This window comes from Castor canadensis, chromosome 2, assembly GCF_047511655.1.
Source record: "Castor canadensis chromosome 2, mCasCan1.hap1v2, whole genome shotgun sequence".
NCBI lineage: Eukaryota > Metazoa > Chordata > Mammalia > Rodentia > Castoridae > Castor > Castor canadensis.
In genome coordinates this window covers 134,984,021-135,001,345 of record NC_133387.1, presented here as the reverse complement: position 1 = coordinate 135,001,345, position 17,325 = coordinate 134,984,021, and the positions used below count along the sequence as shown (strand labels likewise).

At 36.5% G+C, this 17,325-nt stretch overlaps 1 protein-coding gene across 12 annotated transcripts in view; it reads left to right on the top strand.

The window, feature by feature from the left end:
• The window catches only part of Spg11 (SPG11 vesicle trafficking associated, spatacsin), a 75,938-nt gene that overhangs the window by 32,828 nt on the left and 25,785 nt on the right, over positions 1-17,325 (top strand). For all 12 annotated transcript variants that reach the window (XR_012445440.1, XR_012445442.1, XR_012445441.1 and 9 more), the window contains 13 exons: positions 13-84; positions 628-755; positions 1,069-1,244; positions 1,889-2,102; positions 4,804-5,007; positions 6,339-6,445; positions 8,847-8,992; positions 9,894-10,055; positions 11,232-11,298; positions 12,407-12,572; positions 14,790-14,995; positions 15,531-15,639; positions 16,870-17,029. Coding sequence is in view for 9 of the 12 variants with exons in the window: in XM_074065859.1 (XP_073921960.1) it covers positions 13-84; positions 628-755; positions 1,069-1,244; positions 1,889-2,102; positions 4,804-5,007; positions 6,339-6,445; positions 8,847-8,992; positions 9,894-10,055; positions 11,232-11,298; positions 12,407-12,572; positions 14,790-14,995; positions 15,531-15,639; positions 16,870-17,029 (1,917 nt within the window). In the remaining 3 variants the exon portion in view is untranslated. The remainder of the gene's footprint in view (positions 1-12; positions 85-627; positions 756-1,068; positions 1,245-1,888; positions 2,103-4,803; positions 5,008-6,338; positions 6,446-8,846; positions 8,993-9,893; positions 10,056-11,231; positions 11,299-12,406; positions 12,573-14,789; positions 14,996-15,530; positions 15,640-16,869; positions 17,030-17,325) is intronic.

The following is a 17,325-nucleotide window of genomic DNA, read 5'->3' as shown; positions in this document are numbered from 1 at the left end:
TATTTATTATAGGGCTTTGATGTGAAAGACCAGTTGCTGAAGATATGCTTCTATACAACTGATAAAAATATACGGGACTTTTTGGTAGGTAAAGGTGAGACTGTGTAGTTTGTTTGTTTATTTTTGAGACAAGGTCTCACTGTGTAGCCTAGGCTGGCCTTGAGTGTATACCTCTTGCCTCAGCCTCCTGAGTGCTGAAATTATAGGCATGTGGCACCATGCCCAGCCATAGTTTACACTTTTTTCTTTTTCCCTAAAATATGGCAAACGGGAAGTAATTTACATTTTTTAGAAAGCCTTGGTAGAAATTTTGGGAGAGAAACATCAAAATAAATAATTTTAATATTCAACTAATATCGTATAAGTAAGCATATGACAGTCCTTTCTTCTTAAATAATTGTTTTATACTTATGTCAAAGGAAAATATACATTAACTGAAAAGTTCAGAAATGCAGATTCTTTAGTTTTCCCTCTCCGCAGGACCGCCTGCATGTAGGCAAACACTCTACAACTTAGCCACACCCCTAGCCTAAGAATACATTTAAAAGGCATTTAATCTCATGAGTTTTGTTCTGCAAGTGAGCTTGATTTTTGTGAGGTCACTGCTTTAATTACTTTTTATTTAAGGTTGAAATCTTAAAAGAAAAGAACTGTTTTTCTGAAAAAGAAAAGAGAATTGTAGACTTTGTGCATCAAGTTGAGAAGCTGTATTCAGGACACGTTCAAGAAAGTACACAGATCCAGTCCTTTCCCAGGTAGTCATCTTAATCCTCTGCCCTTTCTCACTGGTCCCCTTTTGATAATATTGGAAGAATATTATAGCTAGTATTTAGTTTTTAATAACTTGAGCACAAGTTTCTAATGTGGAACTTACCCTACCTTCCCTAGGAAGATAAAACTTGTATCATAAAGAAGGGAATCAAGAATTTCCTGTCACTTGTCACTTCAATATTTGTATAATCATAGAATTGTATATTCCTCAAAAGACTAGAAGCCTTTGAGCGTAAAAAAAGGAATGATTTTTTTTTCTCCAGAATTAAAAAAACCAAACTACATCACTGTTTTTAGGTACTGGATAAAGGAACAAGATTTCTTCAAGCACAAATCTGTTTTGGACTCATTCCTCAAGTATGATCTTAAAGATGAATTTAACAAACAGGACCATAGAATTGTCTTAAATTGGGCCCAGTGGTGGGATCAACCAACACAAGAATATATTCTCCTCCCCAGGATAAGTCCAGAAGGCAAGTATGAGAAAGTCCTAAATATGAGCATATTCAATGAAGATTGAGTTGGGTATTGTTATTTGAATCTTTTGGCATCTCCATCTTAGAATTCCTTTTATGGAGAAAATACTTGGTTTCTTTAAAATTCAAGTTATTGCATTAGGACTTTGCTTATCTCAAGATTTTCGTAATGGATTTACAGTGTGATAGTGAAAGAAAAAAGTCACGTGGTTCAATGAGTTGAGATTTCAAGGTTATTGCGAGTTTTTATCCCAGCTTCAGAGTAACATTCTTTTTTCCAAATCATTTTTGAGTTTCTTGTGTAAATTTGGAGATTCATATCATATTAGGACACTGGATAACAACAGTGGTGAACAAGGGCAATTCAGAACCAAATCCATGTTTACTATAATAGCCTAAGTTTTTTATGTGAAAGGAAAGAGAAGAGGGTTAAACAGCTAAGTGAAATGCACAGCTATTAGTACCTGTTAATTTTAGCCACTAGTGAAGATAAACATTTAGCTCTTCTTCTGGTTGGACCAAAATAATTCATACATTATATGACTATCTATGTTCAGACTATTACACTTACTCAGTATTGAATTAGATGTCAGTAATCAAAATTCACTGCTATTTTGAAATGTGTTTTGTTCTTCATGTAGAATACAAGTCGTATTCTCCAGAAGCCCTCTGGAGATACCTCACAGCTCGCCATGATTGGTTAAACATTACCTTGTGGATTGGAGAATTTCAGATGCAGGAAAGTTACGTTTCACTTCAGCAGAACAAGTGGCCCCCTCTGACAGTTGATGTTATTGATCAGAATACTTGTTGCAACAACTGCATGAGGAATGAAATTTTAGATAAGCTGGCCAGGTATTGTAACTGTTGAATTAATCTTCAGTGAGAAGAATAAAAGAGCAATAAAAATAACAGTGAGGGAAAGGAAGCGTGGCTCAGTGGTAGAGTGCATATGCTAGGCCCTCTGTTCAATCCTAATGCATGCTTTCTCTATTTCTCTCCACACACAAACACACACACACATATGCATGCACATATATGTGTGTGTATGTTTACTTTTATACACACAGGTACTTGAAAAGTAGAGATCAGGAGGATCCAGATTTGAGGCCACCCTGGGCAAAAAGTTAGCAAGACCCCCATCCCAATCAGTAAGCTGGGTGTGGTGCATGTGCCTATCATCCCAACCATGTAGGAGGCCATAGGTAGGAGGATCTTGGTTTGAGGATGGCCCCAAGGCAAAAATACAAGACTCTGCCTGAAAAATAACCAAAGCAAAAACTGGGGGTGTGGCTCAAGTGGTAGGTTACGTGCCTAGCAAGTACAAAGCCTTGAGTTCAAACCTCAGTGTGTCCAAAATACGTATAGTTTTTTTCTTTGAAATGCCATAAATCCGGTGTACTGTCATTTCATATTATTACATAATTTAAAGAGCATTATCTTGCCGGGCATGGTGGCTCATAGCTATAATTCCATCTACAGATAGAAGGATTGAGGTTTGAGGCCAATCCAGGCAAAAAGGGGCTATAAGAAGCAAGTGGCAAGAGCTGAGTGTACCCAGAGATGAGGCATCCTGTAATTGTCGTCTTCTCTTCTCCATATTATCATTGCTCCTTTGTGCTGTATGTGGCCTTGAAGTAGACAACTGTTGAGTTACAAAAATAAGGAGAAAGTAGCTCTTGATAAGTGAAGATTTTAAACTGAATTTATTTCTAAAAATAATTCTGTTAGATTGACCTATATGAACTTACCATTTGTATAGATAATAGTGGTTTCATATTGCTCAATCTAATCTATCTTCTGAAAAGTGATGTTAATATATATGTTAAACTTTCTTGTGCTCATTTTGTATGTATTATTTTCTTTTTCTACTTGTTGGGGTATAGTTATGCTGTGTTGTCCTACCCAACTTGAAGATGTGGAGAGTTAAATCTTTAACCCTTATTTTCTATTCATTGTCATCTCTATTATACTGCATGCTCTTCACATTTATTAAAGATATTATAGAACTTGTATACTTATGAAATATTTTGCCTTAGCATTTGATTGTTTAAAAAACTAATATATCTATGGTTTAACATCAATTAGGAGATTAATAAATTAACAAAACCTATTATATAAACTGATTAAAAGGGGGGAAATCATACCACCCTGCACAGATGCAGTGACCCTTAACTTGAAAGATTAGTGTTTTTAAAAAACAGTCTGGCCAACATTATACTTAATGATAAAAAAAATATAACCTTCTTTTTTAGATTTTGAGTAAGACAAGCCTGTGGTCACAAGCGCTTCACAAAGTGCTCTTTAGATACAGCATGGTCTTAATAAAAATTCCAGCTTGTGTGTGTGTGTGTGTGTGTGAGTTGTAACAAGTCAATTTAAAATATTTATGTGGAAATGCAGAGGGTCAAGAAGAACTCTGAAAAAGAATGTGCCCTAACTTTGAAGCTGTAGCAGTTAAGACAATGGAAGAATCAAATAGATTAGTTGAACAGAAGAGTGAGCACAAAACAGGCCTATACATGTGTGATCATTTTATATATAACAAAGGTGGCACTGCAAAACAGTGGGGAAGGAGTGGTAAATGGGACTGGAATAACTGAATAAGCATTTAGCAGGGAAAGGGAATTGGACCCCTTCCTTATACATTAAATCATTTCCAGGCAGATTTTAAAACCTAAATATCAAATGAGAAGGTATAAAAGTTTGGAAGAGGCCCTGTGACCTTGGGAGTACGACTTTGTACTTTAAAAGGCTTCAGACAACAGAGGAAAAATAATTACAGAGACCAAGAGGACTGCTTCACATGAGTTGTGGCCCTTAATGGAAGGCATCAGCCAACTAATAGTCCCAGAATAGGGGAAGCCAGGCTACATCCATCATCTTCTTTCTGACTCATCTACAGATGGAGCCCTCTCACTGGGGTGAACCAAAACAGAAGCCCTAGGGCACTGGGGCCTTGCCTTATCCTGCAGTCCAGACAGATGAGGGTACAAGATCACAGAGCAGGATGAGGAGTGAAGTTTAGATCTGAGGAGAGGGATACTAGCACAAGCACATCCTCATTTGTATAATGTAGGTGATGTGTTTAAAAGTAGTATTTAAATGTAAATTTCCTCTCCTTTTAATAGTTGGTCTGTTTAAATTGTCTTAGCTTCCTAGTAATTCTGTGGGTATTTTGATGACTGTCTCAGCTCTCAGAATCATTAATTCTGAGAGCTGTTAATTCCAGCTTTAGAATTAATAACTTGTCACAGTAGGTTTTACAGTTTCAACGAAAGAGGAAAAACAGAAAGAGCTTAGTTTAGGTTTTTGAAATATCAGAGATAACCTGAGAATGCAATTGCTGCCTTTAATTCTGTTCTACAGTGGTATATAAATGTTTACAGGAAACTAGCAAAAAATATGAATCATCATATTTATAGAGTAAGAAGTGACAGCCTTACTTTGAAAATACTTACATTTTAAGTAGTTGATATTTTAAACAGTGCAAGTGATTTAGTCTGTTCTGAACCTAGCAACTTTTAACTTGTCATCCCTAAAACCTGCCTCATAGGAATGGGATTTTTCTTGCATCTGAACTAGAAGACTTTGAACTCTTTCTCCTAAGACTGAGCCGTATTGGAGGTATAATACAAGATACCCTACCTGTTCAAAACTACAAGTCCAAGGAAGGTTGGGATTTCCATTCTCAACTCATTCTCTACTGTTTGGAGCATGGTCTGCAGCATCTTCTTTATGTCTACCTTGACTACTACAAGTGAGCACTGAGAACTGACTTTTCATGCTACTTCTGAAAACTTGAAGCATTTACATGAGAAATACTGATTTTTTTGAAAGCAGTTTTTCTCGCCTCAACACTCAGTACCTCTTTTAGTTGAGTGACTCTTTCAACTAAATGCATATGTGTTCTTTGTTTATTAATCCTGTAACATCTTGTTAACCTTTTCAATACTTTGAGATTAGAATAAAATAGGGCTGGGGATTGTCTCTCAATAGTAAAGCACTTGCCTAGCTTGTATAAGGTCATGGGTTCAATCCCAGCACTGCAAATAAACAAAATGAAAGACCTGCTTTGAAAAGTTTAAAACAAACGAAAAAAATTAGAGGAAGCTTTTAAAGGTTCACTTGGAATTCTTTGATACTTTGATTACCAGGAGAATGCTAAACAGTGTTGGTTCTGTCGCTACTGCAAGGAGTATTAGATAAACTTCAAAACTTGCATAAATAGACAGATATACTATATAAATGTTCACAATGTCATTTAATGCATTTACTCATTTCATCTTCATAAAAACTCTCTGGAATGGTTACTCCTGATGGTAACCACTGAGGCTTCTTTTTTTTCTTTTTAGCAGGTCTGGATATTGAACCCAGGACCTCAGTTCTAGCCTATGTGTAGTTGTGTAAAGGTTTTTAAAAACCTCCAGAGTTTGAGCTGGGTGCCAGTGGCTCACACCTGTAATCCTAGCTACTCAGGTGGAGATCAAGAGGACTATGGTTCAAAGCCACTTTTAGGCAAATAGTTTTCGAGGCCCTATCTCAAAAACACCCAACACTAAAAGGGCTGGCTGAGCGACTCAAGTGATAGAGTGCCTGCCTAGCAAGCATGAAGCCCTGACTTCAAACCCCAGTACCACCAAAACACCAAGCCCCTCTAAGTTTAAAAATACTAAAAAGTATTTTTAATAAAAGCAAGAAAAATACAAAATATTTTAAAGTACAAGGTATCTGTTAATTTTTTAGAGTTGATAAAGTTTTATCATGGTATGGTACTAAACACATATCTCTAAATCTGTCTCTAAAATTTTCTCTACTTTCAGATCATAAAGAAAATGTAAAGTAAAACGTAAGAGTGCGAATATTTTGTGTTATATTTACTTTGTAATTCCAAGATTTTTTTTTTTCTTTTGAGACAGGTTCTCACTATGTAACTCAGGCTGGCCTTGAAGTTGCGATCTTCCTACATCGGCCTCCTCAGTGTCAAGATTTTGTTTTTCCATTGCTAGTTATCCCATAAGTAAACATGTTATAACTGTCTTATCCTATATATTAATCTGAGGTTTTTTTTTTTTTTTCCTTTAAATACAGACTTAGTCCTGAAAATTGTCCTTTTTTGGAAAAGAAAGAATTACTTGAAGCTCACCCTTGGTTTGAATTTTTAGTTCAGTGTCGGCAAGTTTCCAGTAAATTAACAGGTATGGTTGTACTGTATTAAGCACAAAAATTTCTTTAGATAAAGAATGGGTCTATTGAATGGTATTTAACTTGTGAACTCTTTATATAAATCATTTGACTGTAGTCAGATATCTGACTTGTAATGCAGGCTCACACTTTCTTATAAAACAGAAGACCAAAAAATTTTAGCCTCTTGCCTGCCAAAAAAAGCCAGATTTGGAGAACTTGTGTAGTTATGTCCCCCTCTCTCACCTCAGCCTATGTTCTATTTTCACATTTCTGTCATTCCGCCAGTTTATCATGGACTGAATTTTTGCTTTCTAGTAGGGTAACACCTCTTTGCCATAAGGAAGTCTTGTGTTTTTTAGGTGCCTCTTCTGAACATTTTATTTATTACATTTATTTATTTATTTATTCATTCATTCATTCATTCATTCATTTCGCAGTGATAGAGATTGAGCTCAGGGCCTCTTGCATACTTAACTACACCCCTGAATCTTTTAGTAAGGAGCTCCTAATGGAATGAAAAGAGAAATGTGGTATTCTTGTGCCCTCTGTAAGGGAACTGCTAATACAGAGCCATGCTCTGGTTTTACTCAGACAGAAAAATCCTGTTACCTCTAAGGCTTTGCTAGCTAATGCTATCCCAGAATTACGGGAAAGGGGACAGGCCAAGCAACTATAAAGGCAAAGCTAATCTTAACTTTTATATAATGCCACGTTTCTCTTCAAACCAGCAATTATTTTCATAATGTGGAATTTTTGTTTTTTATTTTTGGGTATTCACTATAAAATACTAAAATTCCATTGTAAAGTTTTTTTAAGAAAGGAAGTCACAGACAATTATCAAGGTGTAAAAACCTTCATAGGTAGCATAGATATATAGGAAAATAACCACCCTTAGGTAACCATTGATAATATTTTCATGTATTTTATTCTAGTTATTTTCTTGGCACTTTCTTTTCATACTTATTCTATATTGTATTTTATGCATCTGACAAATATTTGCTGAGTTGCTAGGGATAAAACAAGAAACATCTTCTTATACTGCTTTTTTATGTAATATGAAAATTTCGTACATTCTTAGAGACAATGGTCATTTTATTTGTTTGTTTTGAGACATGGTCTCACTTTGTAGCCCAGGCTGGCCTCAAACTCAGGATTTTCCTGCCTCAGCCTGCCAAGTACCAGGATGACAGGCCTGTACCATGACACCTGACCAGACAATGACCATTTTAAATGTCAACATAATACTTCATTCTGAAGACTGGGGGTGTAGCTCAAGTGGTAGAGCACCTGCCTAAGGAATCACAGAGAGGCCCTAAATTTACACCCCAGTACTGCAAAAATAAAGACAGAAAGGAGAAAGGTAGGTAGATAGATAATAGATAGATGGAGTGAGAAAGTAAAATTATTTCATTGTGACCAGGTGTGATGGTTCACACCTGTAATTCCAGTTACTTGGGAGGTGGAGATTGGGCAGATCACTGTCAAGGCCAGCCTGGGCAAAAATGCACGACTCTATCAGAAAAATAATTAAAAACAGAAAAAAAATCATTCTGTGGATAGGCCCTTAATTTATTGTCACTCATTTTTTTGACAATGAAGCTGTTTTCAATTTTTATGTTATTGTAACATAAAATGTTTTGCCCTTGTTTCAGATTAATTTCTTAGTACAGATCGGTTTCTAGATACAAAATTACTGAGTCAAAGGTTGTTATTCATGTTTTGAAGGTAATTGCCATCAGGCCAGATTACTGTCCATTGAGGTTGTACCATTTCATTCAGAAGTCTCAGTCTTTACATACCTTGACCAACTCCAGTGCATGATGATGGTGATTTTTTTAAATTATTACTGATTTGATAAAGGATATGTAGCATCTAATTAATGTATACATATACATACATACATACATATTTATTTATTTATTTTTGTGGTACTGGGATTTGAACTCAGGACCTTGAGCTTGCTAGGCAGGTACTCTACTGCCTTGCAGCCACACCTTCAGTTCTTATTTTGTTCTTTGTAAGTTAGTTATTGCTTTTGTCCATTTACCTGTTAGTTTTTTTTTTTTTTCCATTTTTATTAGCATAGATTCATTGTATGGGGGGATTCATTGTGCCAATTTATCTTTTGTGGTATTTTTGGTATTGATTTGCATAAGCTTTTTGCTGAGGGCATTAATTCTTAGATTGTCATTTGCTGTAACTTTTCTCCCTATCAGTTTTCTTTGTTTGAAATCTTTATTTTTATGAAGACAGATCTTTCATTTTTTTTCCTTCATTTATGTCTTTCCATTGCTTTTAAACTTAGAAGGTCTTTATTACTGTGTATAGTTAAATATTTCTTTCTCAAAATTATGTACTTCTTAATTTAGTATTTACCTTTTAAGGAGAAAAAAAAACTCTTTTATTTTTCAGACCCCAAACTGATCTTCCAGGCTAGCCTTGCAAATGCCCAGATTCTGATTCCCACCAATCAGGCCAGTGTAAGCAGTATGCTGTTGGAAGGGCACACCCTCCTGGCCCTTGCTACAACCATGTATGCTCCTGGGGGTGTCAGCCAGGTATGGATGGCACTTTAACATTTTATGGCAACATACCTCTCATTTTAAATTCAGCAGATATATCTGGATTTTCTAGCTCTCACTTGATACTAAAATATAACCATTTTAAAGTATTAAAGAACGTCAAATAGGTGAGTTTAAAAAAATCATAAGTTGAGAGGGAACTAATGGATTGTACAGATTCTTTTTTTTCCCTTTAATGTGATTTCTGTAACTCCAAGTTTTGTTTTTAGGGTCTGATTGCTTCTGAAAGTTGTATAGTTTAGATTTGTGGCTCTCTCTAGAGGGGTAAAATATAAAGTATCATCTTTAGTTTCCTATATACACCCTTTGAGGGACCAAGTGGAAGTATGCTCATCCTTGCTTTTTGAAGATACAGTGTGCATGATTAGAGGGAACTTACTAATGCTGCACAATATCTAATCTTCAGGAGTTTCTTCCTGGTAATAGTTTAATATCACCTCTTTTAGATTGTTGTTGTATACTTACCTGTATGGTTAACTTATTTTTTCCTCTGTGTTTCAACACCTTTCAGAAGTTAGAATCATAGAATAATGTCAGAGCTATGGGGGATGGACTTAGGAATCATCTACTCTTATAGTTTTGGATACTAAATTTAAATGCTTTAAACGTTATAGTAGTAGTGCCTTTTGTCAAACAGCATACAGTTTGAAAACAACCCATCTAGCTCATCTTAATTTTGCAGATTAAGAAACTGAGGCCTAATATTAAATTTCTAGTCCAAAGCTACACAGTTTGTCTTAGATATATATAGAACTGTTAAAGTATTACTACTTTACTAATGCTGTTTCACTAGGAGTCATTTTCTCTAGTAACTTGTTTTTAAATCTTTTTAACTATTTACTATTTGAACATTACATCTATTAACTCTTTTACTTAGGTTGTTCAGAATGAAGAAAATGAGAACTCTTCAAAGAAAGTAGATCCTCAACTCTTGAAGATGGCCTTAACTCCTTACCCGAAGCTAAAAACTGCTCTTTTTCCTCAGTACTCTTCTCCTAGTGTTCTGCCACCTGATATTACACTCTACCACCTCATTCAGGTACAGTATTTAGGAAGCAGTTTGTATATGCATCAGTCAGAGTTCAGCAGGAAAACAGAAAACACTCTACCTCTTTTAAGTGGTAGGCATTTCACACTTACACAAAGCAAAATTAAGCTTTGGACCCTATGTTCAGAAAATTTGCACATAGGCAATAATTTGCTTATATTTCAAAGGAATTCACAGATTCCCAGATTCTTATTCAACTTCTTTTTTCAGTTAAAAGGCCCTTTTTTTCTCTGACATAAACATTCTCGTGTGCTCTGTAATTCTATAAAAGTACAGAAATCTCTCTTACTCTTAATGAAAATAATTCTGAGGATGGGCTGGTGCTACTCAAAAGTATGTTCTGCAGACTGGTGCTGGTCTGTGAGAACTGCTTGTTGCTGGAATGCCATGAAATTAGGATCTTGGTCCAGAATGTAAGCCTATTATGTCACCAAGTACATTGTCTAGCTCAGTAGATTTTGGCTTTTTTTGTGCTCCCCACTACTCTCTTCTGCCAATACTTTTCTTATTGACCATAGTCCACCATTTTTCATTTGTCATTGTTGATGATGTTGGTTGTCAAATTCCATCAACCACTGATCTAGTCTTCTTACTCTTTCCTTTCCTTCTCTTATCTTAATTTATTGGTCTTGTTTACTTGGTAATATTTTGTATCCTTTTTGTCCTCTTGCCTTTTGATGCCAAAAGCATTTCTAAAAGCGGTTTTACATTATAATTGATGCTGTTTCTGCCAAAAGCGTACTTTGCAGATATCTCTGTTTTGCTTTGGTGGTACTGGGCTTTGAACTCAGGACCTCATGCTTGCTAGGCAGGCACTCTACCACTTGAGCCACTCCACCAGCCTTGCAGACATCTCTTGAAGTAAGGAGAATTTTTGAAAGGAACGCAGTTAGCATTTTTATTAAAACAGAAATTTGTTACTTTTTTTTACTTTTAGCTGTATTCAAAGAATTGATGTTCAGAGAGAGAAATTTTAATCTTATTTTGATGCTGGGTATCAAACCTAGGGATTCACACAAACTGGGAAAGCACTCTACTACTGAGTCACACCCTCAGATTTTGTATTACATTTGAGGAGGGAAGCAAATTGAAACCTTATCATATCATTTTGTTTATTTATTTTAGAATCAATGAGCTTTTGATTAATTGACTTTTCCTCTTTTCCAGTCCTTATCACCCTTTGATCCCAGTAGATTGTTTGGCTGGCAGTCTGCCAACACACTAGCAATAGGAGGTAAGTTATTACAATACTTCTTGCTTTAGAAGCATTTTAATAGCATGGGGGGTAGAAGTTAATAAACACATATAAAGCCAATCCATTTTTTCAGTGCTTTCTATTTTAAAAATGAAGGCACAGTCCAATGGAAAATACTTTCCAGGAAACTAATTGAAAACTTTTTTTTAACAGATACACATTTTGTGCTTTCTGCTGTGTTGGTAGCTTGAGTATGTCTGAGGTGGGTTTTGGTGGTACTAGGTTTGAACTCAGGGCCTCATGCTTGCTAAGAAGCCTGTTCTACCACTTGAGCCACTCCACCAGCCCTTGAAAACATACTGTGAGTTAAATGTCAGTGTAGTAGGTTATTACTGCTGTACTTGGTGGGAAATATAATATGTACCTGTCTGTTTATATTTCTCCCTTTCCAGAAATCTCTCTTTTTGCAATACAGTATCATAAAAGTTATGAGTATTGGTGTTGACATTAAATTGTAACTATAAGGCTATTTGTCTCTAACCTGTTGAGTGCTTTGGATGAATCACCTCCCTTCTCCAGATTTGTACTTCTCGTAAAATGAGTAAACCAGGCTACATGATCTCTTGAGGACCATGTCAACTAAGGTGCTCCATGATATTTTGTTAAGGGAATTTTTCTTCTATGATGCTGTGGTTTCTGAATTACAGCTTTGGCTGAGGGCCTCACTGCCAGTGGGACAAGCATTAATGACCCTATTTTATGTTGGGTGTTTTTGAGATAGGGTCTCTTGAACTATTTTGTCTGGGCTGGCTTTGAACTGTGATCCTGTAGATCTCTGCCTCCTGAGTAGCTAGGACGATCCTAAGAGAATCTAAGGAGAAGGAAGCAAATAAAATTACAAGTAGATTCAATGTGGGGGGAGAGTACAAAGCTTTCATGCAACTTCTAGGGTACACATTTTTGTATAAAATGCAAGCTACCCCATATACTGAAGTAAAACTACTGTGTTTGGAAGATTCAAAGTGACACAAAATATATAGCGGTACAAAATGTTTATAGCAAATAGTTTTCTTTTATCATTGAAGCAAGTCTGATATTAATCATGATGAAGTACAGAGGATTAATATTGCTTCACTTTCTCTCCCAGATACATCAAGTCATCTTCCACATTTCTCTAGCCCTGACCTGGTGAATAAGTACGCTATAGTGGAACGTCTGAATTTTGCTTATTATTTACATCATGGGCGCCCATCATTTGCCTTTGGTACCTTTCTGGCCCAAGAATTAACCAAGAGCAAGGTTCCCAAGCAGCTGTAAGTATTTAAAACATAATTTGTACTTTTTAATAGTAAAAATAAAGTTTATTAAGAAGGGAATACACTTTCAATGGACTGACTGAAAGAAGGTTATCGCTAGAGTGAGAATGAGAATGACCAATTTGTACTCTTAACAAAAGGATATCTGCCAGGTGCTGGTGGCTCTCATCTGTAACCCTAGCTACTTAGGAGGCAGTAATCAGGAGGATCGAGGTTTGAAGCCACCCTGGGCAAATAGTTCAAGAGACCCTATCTCGGGAAAAAACCCATCAAAAAAAAAAGGGCTGGTGGAGTGGCTCAAGGTGTAGGCCCTGAGCCACCAATTAAAAAAAAAAAACCAAAAAGGGATATCAGTATTTTCCCCACACATTTTAGAAATGCCTAGAAATATACACAGCAGACCCTTGGTATCCGTGAGTATATAGTTCCAAGGAGACCACCTTGGAGGAAAAACCACAAATGTTCAGTGTTACACTGCTCGTACTCGACTCATTTTTCCATGATGCCCAACTTCTGCTAAAGACATGCTGTCTTTCAGCAAATCACTTTATCAAATAAAGTGCATTAACTTTCTTTGCTTTTGGGGAGCCATTTACTTTTGGGGAGGCATGTTTTCACAAAAGTATGGGAAGGAAACAGCAGATCATACAGTTTTCAAGAAAACTGGTAACTCGAGACTGAGAGAGCTTCTCTGCATCAACTTAACTGCGTAATGCATGTGTGGGAATTTAAAATTTTTGTTTTTGAAACTTATTTTTTGGCAGTACTGGGGTTTGAACTCGGGGCTTCACACTTGCTAGGCAGGCGCTCTGCCACTTCAGTCACTCTGTTAGTCCTATTTTATGTTGGGTGTTTTTGAGATAGGTTCTCTTGAACTATTTTGTTTGGGCTGGCTTTGAACTGTGATCCTGTAGATCTCTGCCTCCTGAGTAGCTAGGACAACCGGTGTGAGCCACCAGCGCCCAGCTTTTTTTTTTAAATGTACTTAAAACTGCATTAAAACACCATAGTTAAAATAGCATGTAATAAATCTGTGAATAAGGCAAATTTACTGTACCACGGTTAACAGTGATTACATTTGGATGATTTGAAGTTTTTTTGGTTGTACTTTTCATTGTGTTCCAGGTTGTTGGCATTTTGTGTGATTTTTGTGAATGGGAAAAATATATCTTAAAAGGTACATTTTATGTGGGAGCTTTGTCAAGTATCAGTAGTTACTCCAGAGGAATAATTCTGTAATGGGGTATGAATTTTGTATTTTAAGATACTTCTTTTAGGGCTGGCAGCATGGCTCAAGTGGTAGAGCACCTGCCAAGCAAACACAGGGCTATGAATTCAAACCTCTGTACCATCAAAAACAAAACAAAACAAAAACACTTTCTTTTATAAAGTACACAGTTGGGAGGAGTACTTGATATAATCAACAGATAAACATAGATTTATTTTTGACTTATTTTATAATTAACAAAGTAATGCACATTTGAAATGTTTATTTATTTTATATATATATGTATTTTTTTCAGAGCTGGGGATTGAACCCAGAGCCTTGTACCTGCTAGGCAAGTGCTTTATCACTGAGCTATATCCCCAGCCCTGAAATGTGTTTTTTTGTTTTGTTTTGTTCTGGGTTTTTTTTTTTTTTGCAGTACTATGGCTTAAACTCAGGGCCTTCATCTTGAGCCACTCTGCCAGCCCTTTTTGTGATGGGTATTTTTGAGATACAGTCTCGCAGAGTATTTCCCCAGGCTGACTTTGAACACAATCCTCCTGATCTCTGCCTCCTACATAGCTAGGATTACAGACATGAGCCTCTGATACCCAGCCTGAAATGTGTTTTTGAGTCCTTTAAAATGTGCTTTAAGATGTCAGACTTTAAGTGGTCTTGATTTTTCTTGGTAGTTTGTATTCTTTCTCCTAATTGATAAGATCAGTTGACAGTCTTTTTGATATCTGCTCCATTTCTTCTGGGTGAGGTTGGAAGCAGGAATAATCTTGAGTAGGTTGTTAGGAGAAGGTTAATCTTTAGGGATTGTGAGCTACAGAGCCAGAAGACAATTAAATGGCTAGAACCCAAATGTGAGCCAAATGGGAAGGGGGTGGATATGAAAAGTCTCGTATCTGGCCCTCAATATATCCTTGATGTAATTCCATTTTCTTTTTCCTAGAGAGATAATTTTTATGTGCTGATAGGATTTTGATTTCTTTGTTTTTCAGGATCCAGCAAGTAGGCAAGGAAGCCTATGTCCTAGGACTCTCTTCCTTCCACATACCTTCAGTAGGAGCTGCCTGTGTTTGCTTCTTAGAATTGCTTGGCCTTGACAGCCTCAAGCTCAGAGTTGATATGAAAGTGGCAAATATAATTTTGAGCTACAAGTATAGAAACGAAGATGCTCAGTACAGCTTTATCAAAGAGTCTCTAGGTTTGTAGTATTTTTTTCCTTATGTGAATTGTTTTGTTTAGAGAATGGGTGAATAGGTATAAAGCATCGAATTGTGAGTGGGTGGGGAGGAGACAATTACTTTCCTGTTTGTTCCTTTCCCTGCAGAGTGTGTGTTCTTATCTCACTTTCTTGGGTACTTTAATTGGTTTTAAGTGACCCCAGGTCACATTATTCAAACAAAAATGCCTAGGTATTGGGCTGGTGTTGTGGCTCAAAGCGGTAAGAGTACCTGCCTAACAAGCAATAGGCCCTGAGTTCAATCCCCAGTGCCACCAAAAAAAAATAAATAAGTAAAAATTCCCAAATCTTGATGTTTTCTCTTAACCACATATGTGTGTATTTTTTTTTCTTGTCGTTTGTTTTGTTTTGTTTTTTTGAAACATAGTCTCACTATGTTGCTCAGACTGTTCTCACGTTTCTGGGCTCAAGTGATTCACCTGCCTCAGCTTCTTGTGTAACCAGGGTTACAGATGTGTACATTGTGCCCCACTCAATTTTTGTTTGTTTCTTATAGTTGAAAAATTGTCTAAACTGGCAGATGGTGAAAAGGCAACCATAGAAGAATTGCTTGTTCTCTTAGAAGAAGGTATATGGAACAGCATTCAGCAGCAAGAAATAAAGAGGTTTGTGAGTGCAGTCCAGTGTCTTATCTAATAAGCTTATGCCAGCCTCTGTTGGTCTAGTTTTTCTGCCAGTACCTCTGGTGTTTTCACCAAAATCCTCCTAGACCTGATCTTACTCATGCAGCAAATAGCAGACACTAAATAAATGAAGAATTATTTTATTACATCTTGCCAATAGTGATTCCCTCTTTAGAGATGCAGGTCAGAGAATCCTTTCAAGTGTTATATGTTGAAATAATTGCAGAGGGCTGGTGGAGTGGCAAGTAGAGTGCTAGCCTAGAAAGTATGAGGTCCTGAGTTCAAGTCCCAGCACTGCCAAAAAAGAAATAACAGAAACAGACCCAGAGAGACTCTGTTCAAATAAACAAAAGACACAGGCTAAAACAACTATGCCTATGTGTTGAAAGACATAAAAAGAGACGTTTCAAAATTTTTCAAAAAAAAAGGGCTGGTTGACTGGCTTGAGTGGTAGAATGCCTGCTTAGCAAGCATGAGCTGAAACCTCAGCACTACAAAAAAAAAAATAAAATAATAATAATAATTGGAGAAGATGTAGGATGGGTTTCACAAAACATGATTTTAAGTAATGTCCTTAGCTTTTCTTCCTATCATATATCATCTGATAATGGATGTATGTCAGAGTTTCTATCCACAAAAGCACATTCATGCCATCTTTTCATGCCCCTGGGAATACACTCATATCACACATCTCAGTAGTATCCTGCTTGCAGCAGGAATATGTCAGGGGGCCCAGGCACCTACCAGAGCTCCGAGTACTCTAAAGTGAATCACGGAAGAGAATTAAGCATCAGAAAATTTGAGTGGCTATTTTTTCAGTTCTCCTAAGGATGATACATATAGCTAGTAGAATAGATAACTTGGTTGATGATTTGGGGACTGTATGAGTTGTACACTAGGAAAGTGGTTCTGCTCTATCAGCTTAAGAATCTTTTTTTTTCCAAAGTAGCCTAATAAATATTTGGTATTTGTTGAAAGACTTTTTAATTTAATTTTTTTATTTTTGTGGTATTGGGGATTGAACTCAGGGCCTCAAACATCCTAAGTGTTCTGCTGCTGAACCCCCTCCCCCCAAGCCCTTGTTTGAAAGGCTTTTTAGAGAATACACTGTGGTTAAGTTTATTAAGTTTTATTTAAGTTTCCAGTTTCAAACTAGAGTTATATTCTAATAAGATCTTTTTCTCTACAACCCCATCCCTAATTCTAATATAGGCTTTCCAGTGAATCTAGCAGCCAGTGGGCATTAGTGGTACAGTTCTGCAGGCTCCACAATATGACACTGAGCACATCTTACCTTAGAGAATGTGCCAAAGCAAATGATTGGCTACAGTTCATTATTCACAGCCAGCTCCATAACTACAACCCCGAGGAGGTAAGCCTTGATTATTGGCAGCTACTCAAGAGGAAATTGAAATACTTTTTAGAAGATAGTGTTCTTTCTGTTGTGTAGACTTAGGCTTTTGTTCTATATGACACTTACTTTTACTGAGTTCATTGAGTACTAATAGTCATTAGTGCACTTGCACCTGGCCTGAGTATCTTTTTTTCCCAAAAGGAAAAAGAAATATGATCTTCCCTTCTTTTTAATATCTGTGACTTAATTCTGCTGTGATGCTATTATTAATAGCACTTAATGTAGTGGCTCATGCCAGTAATACCAGCATTTGA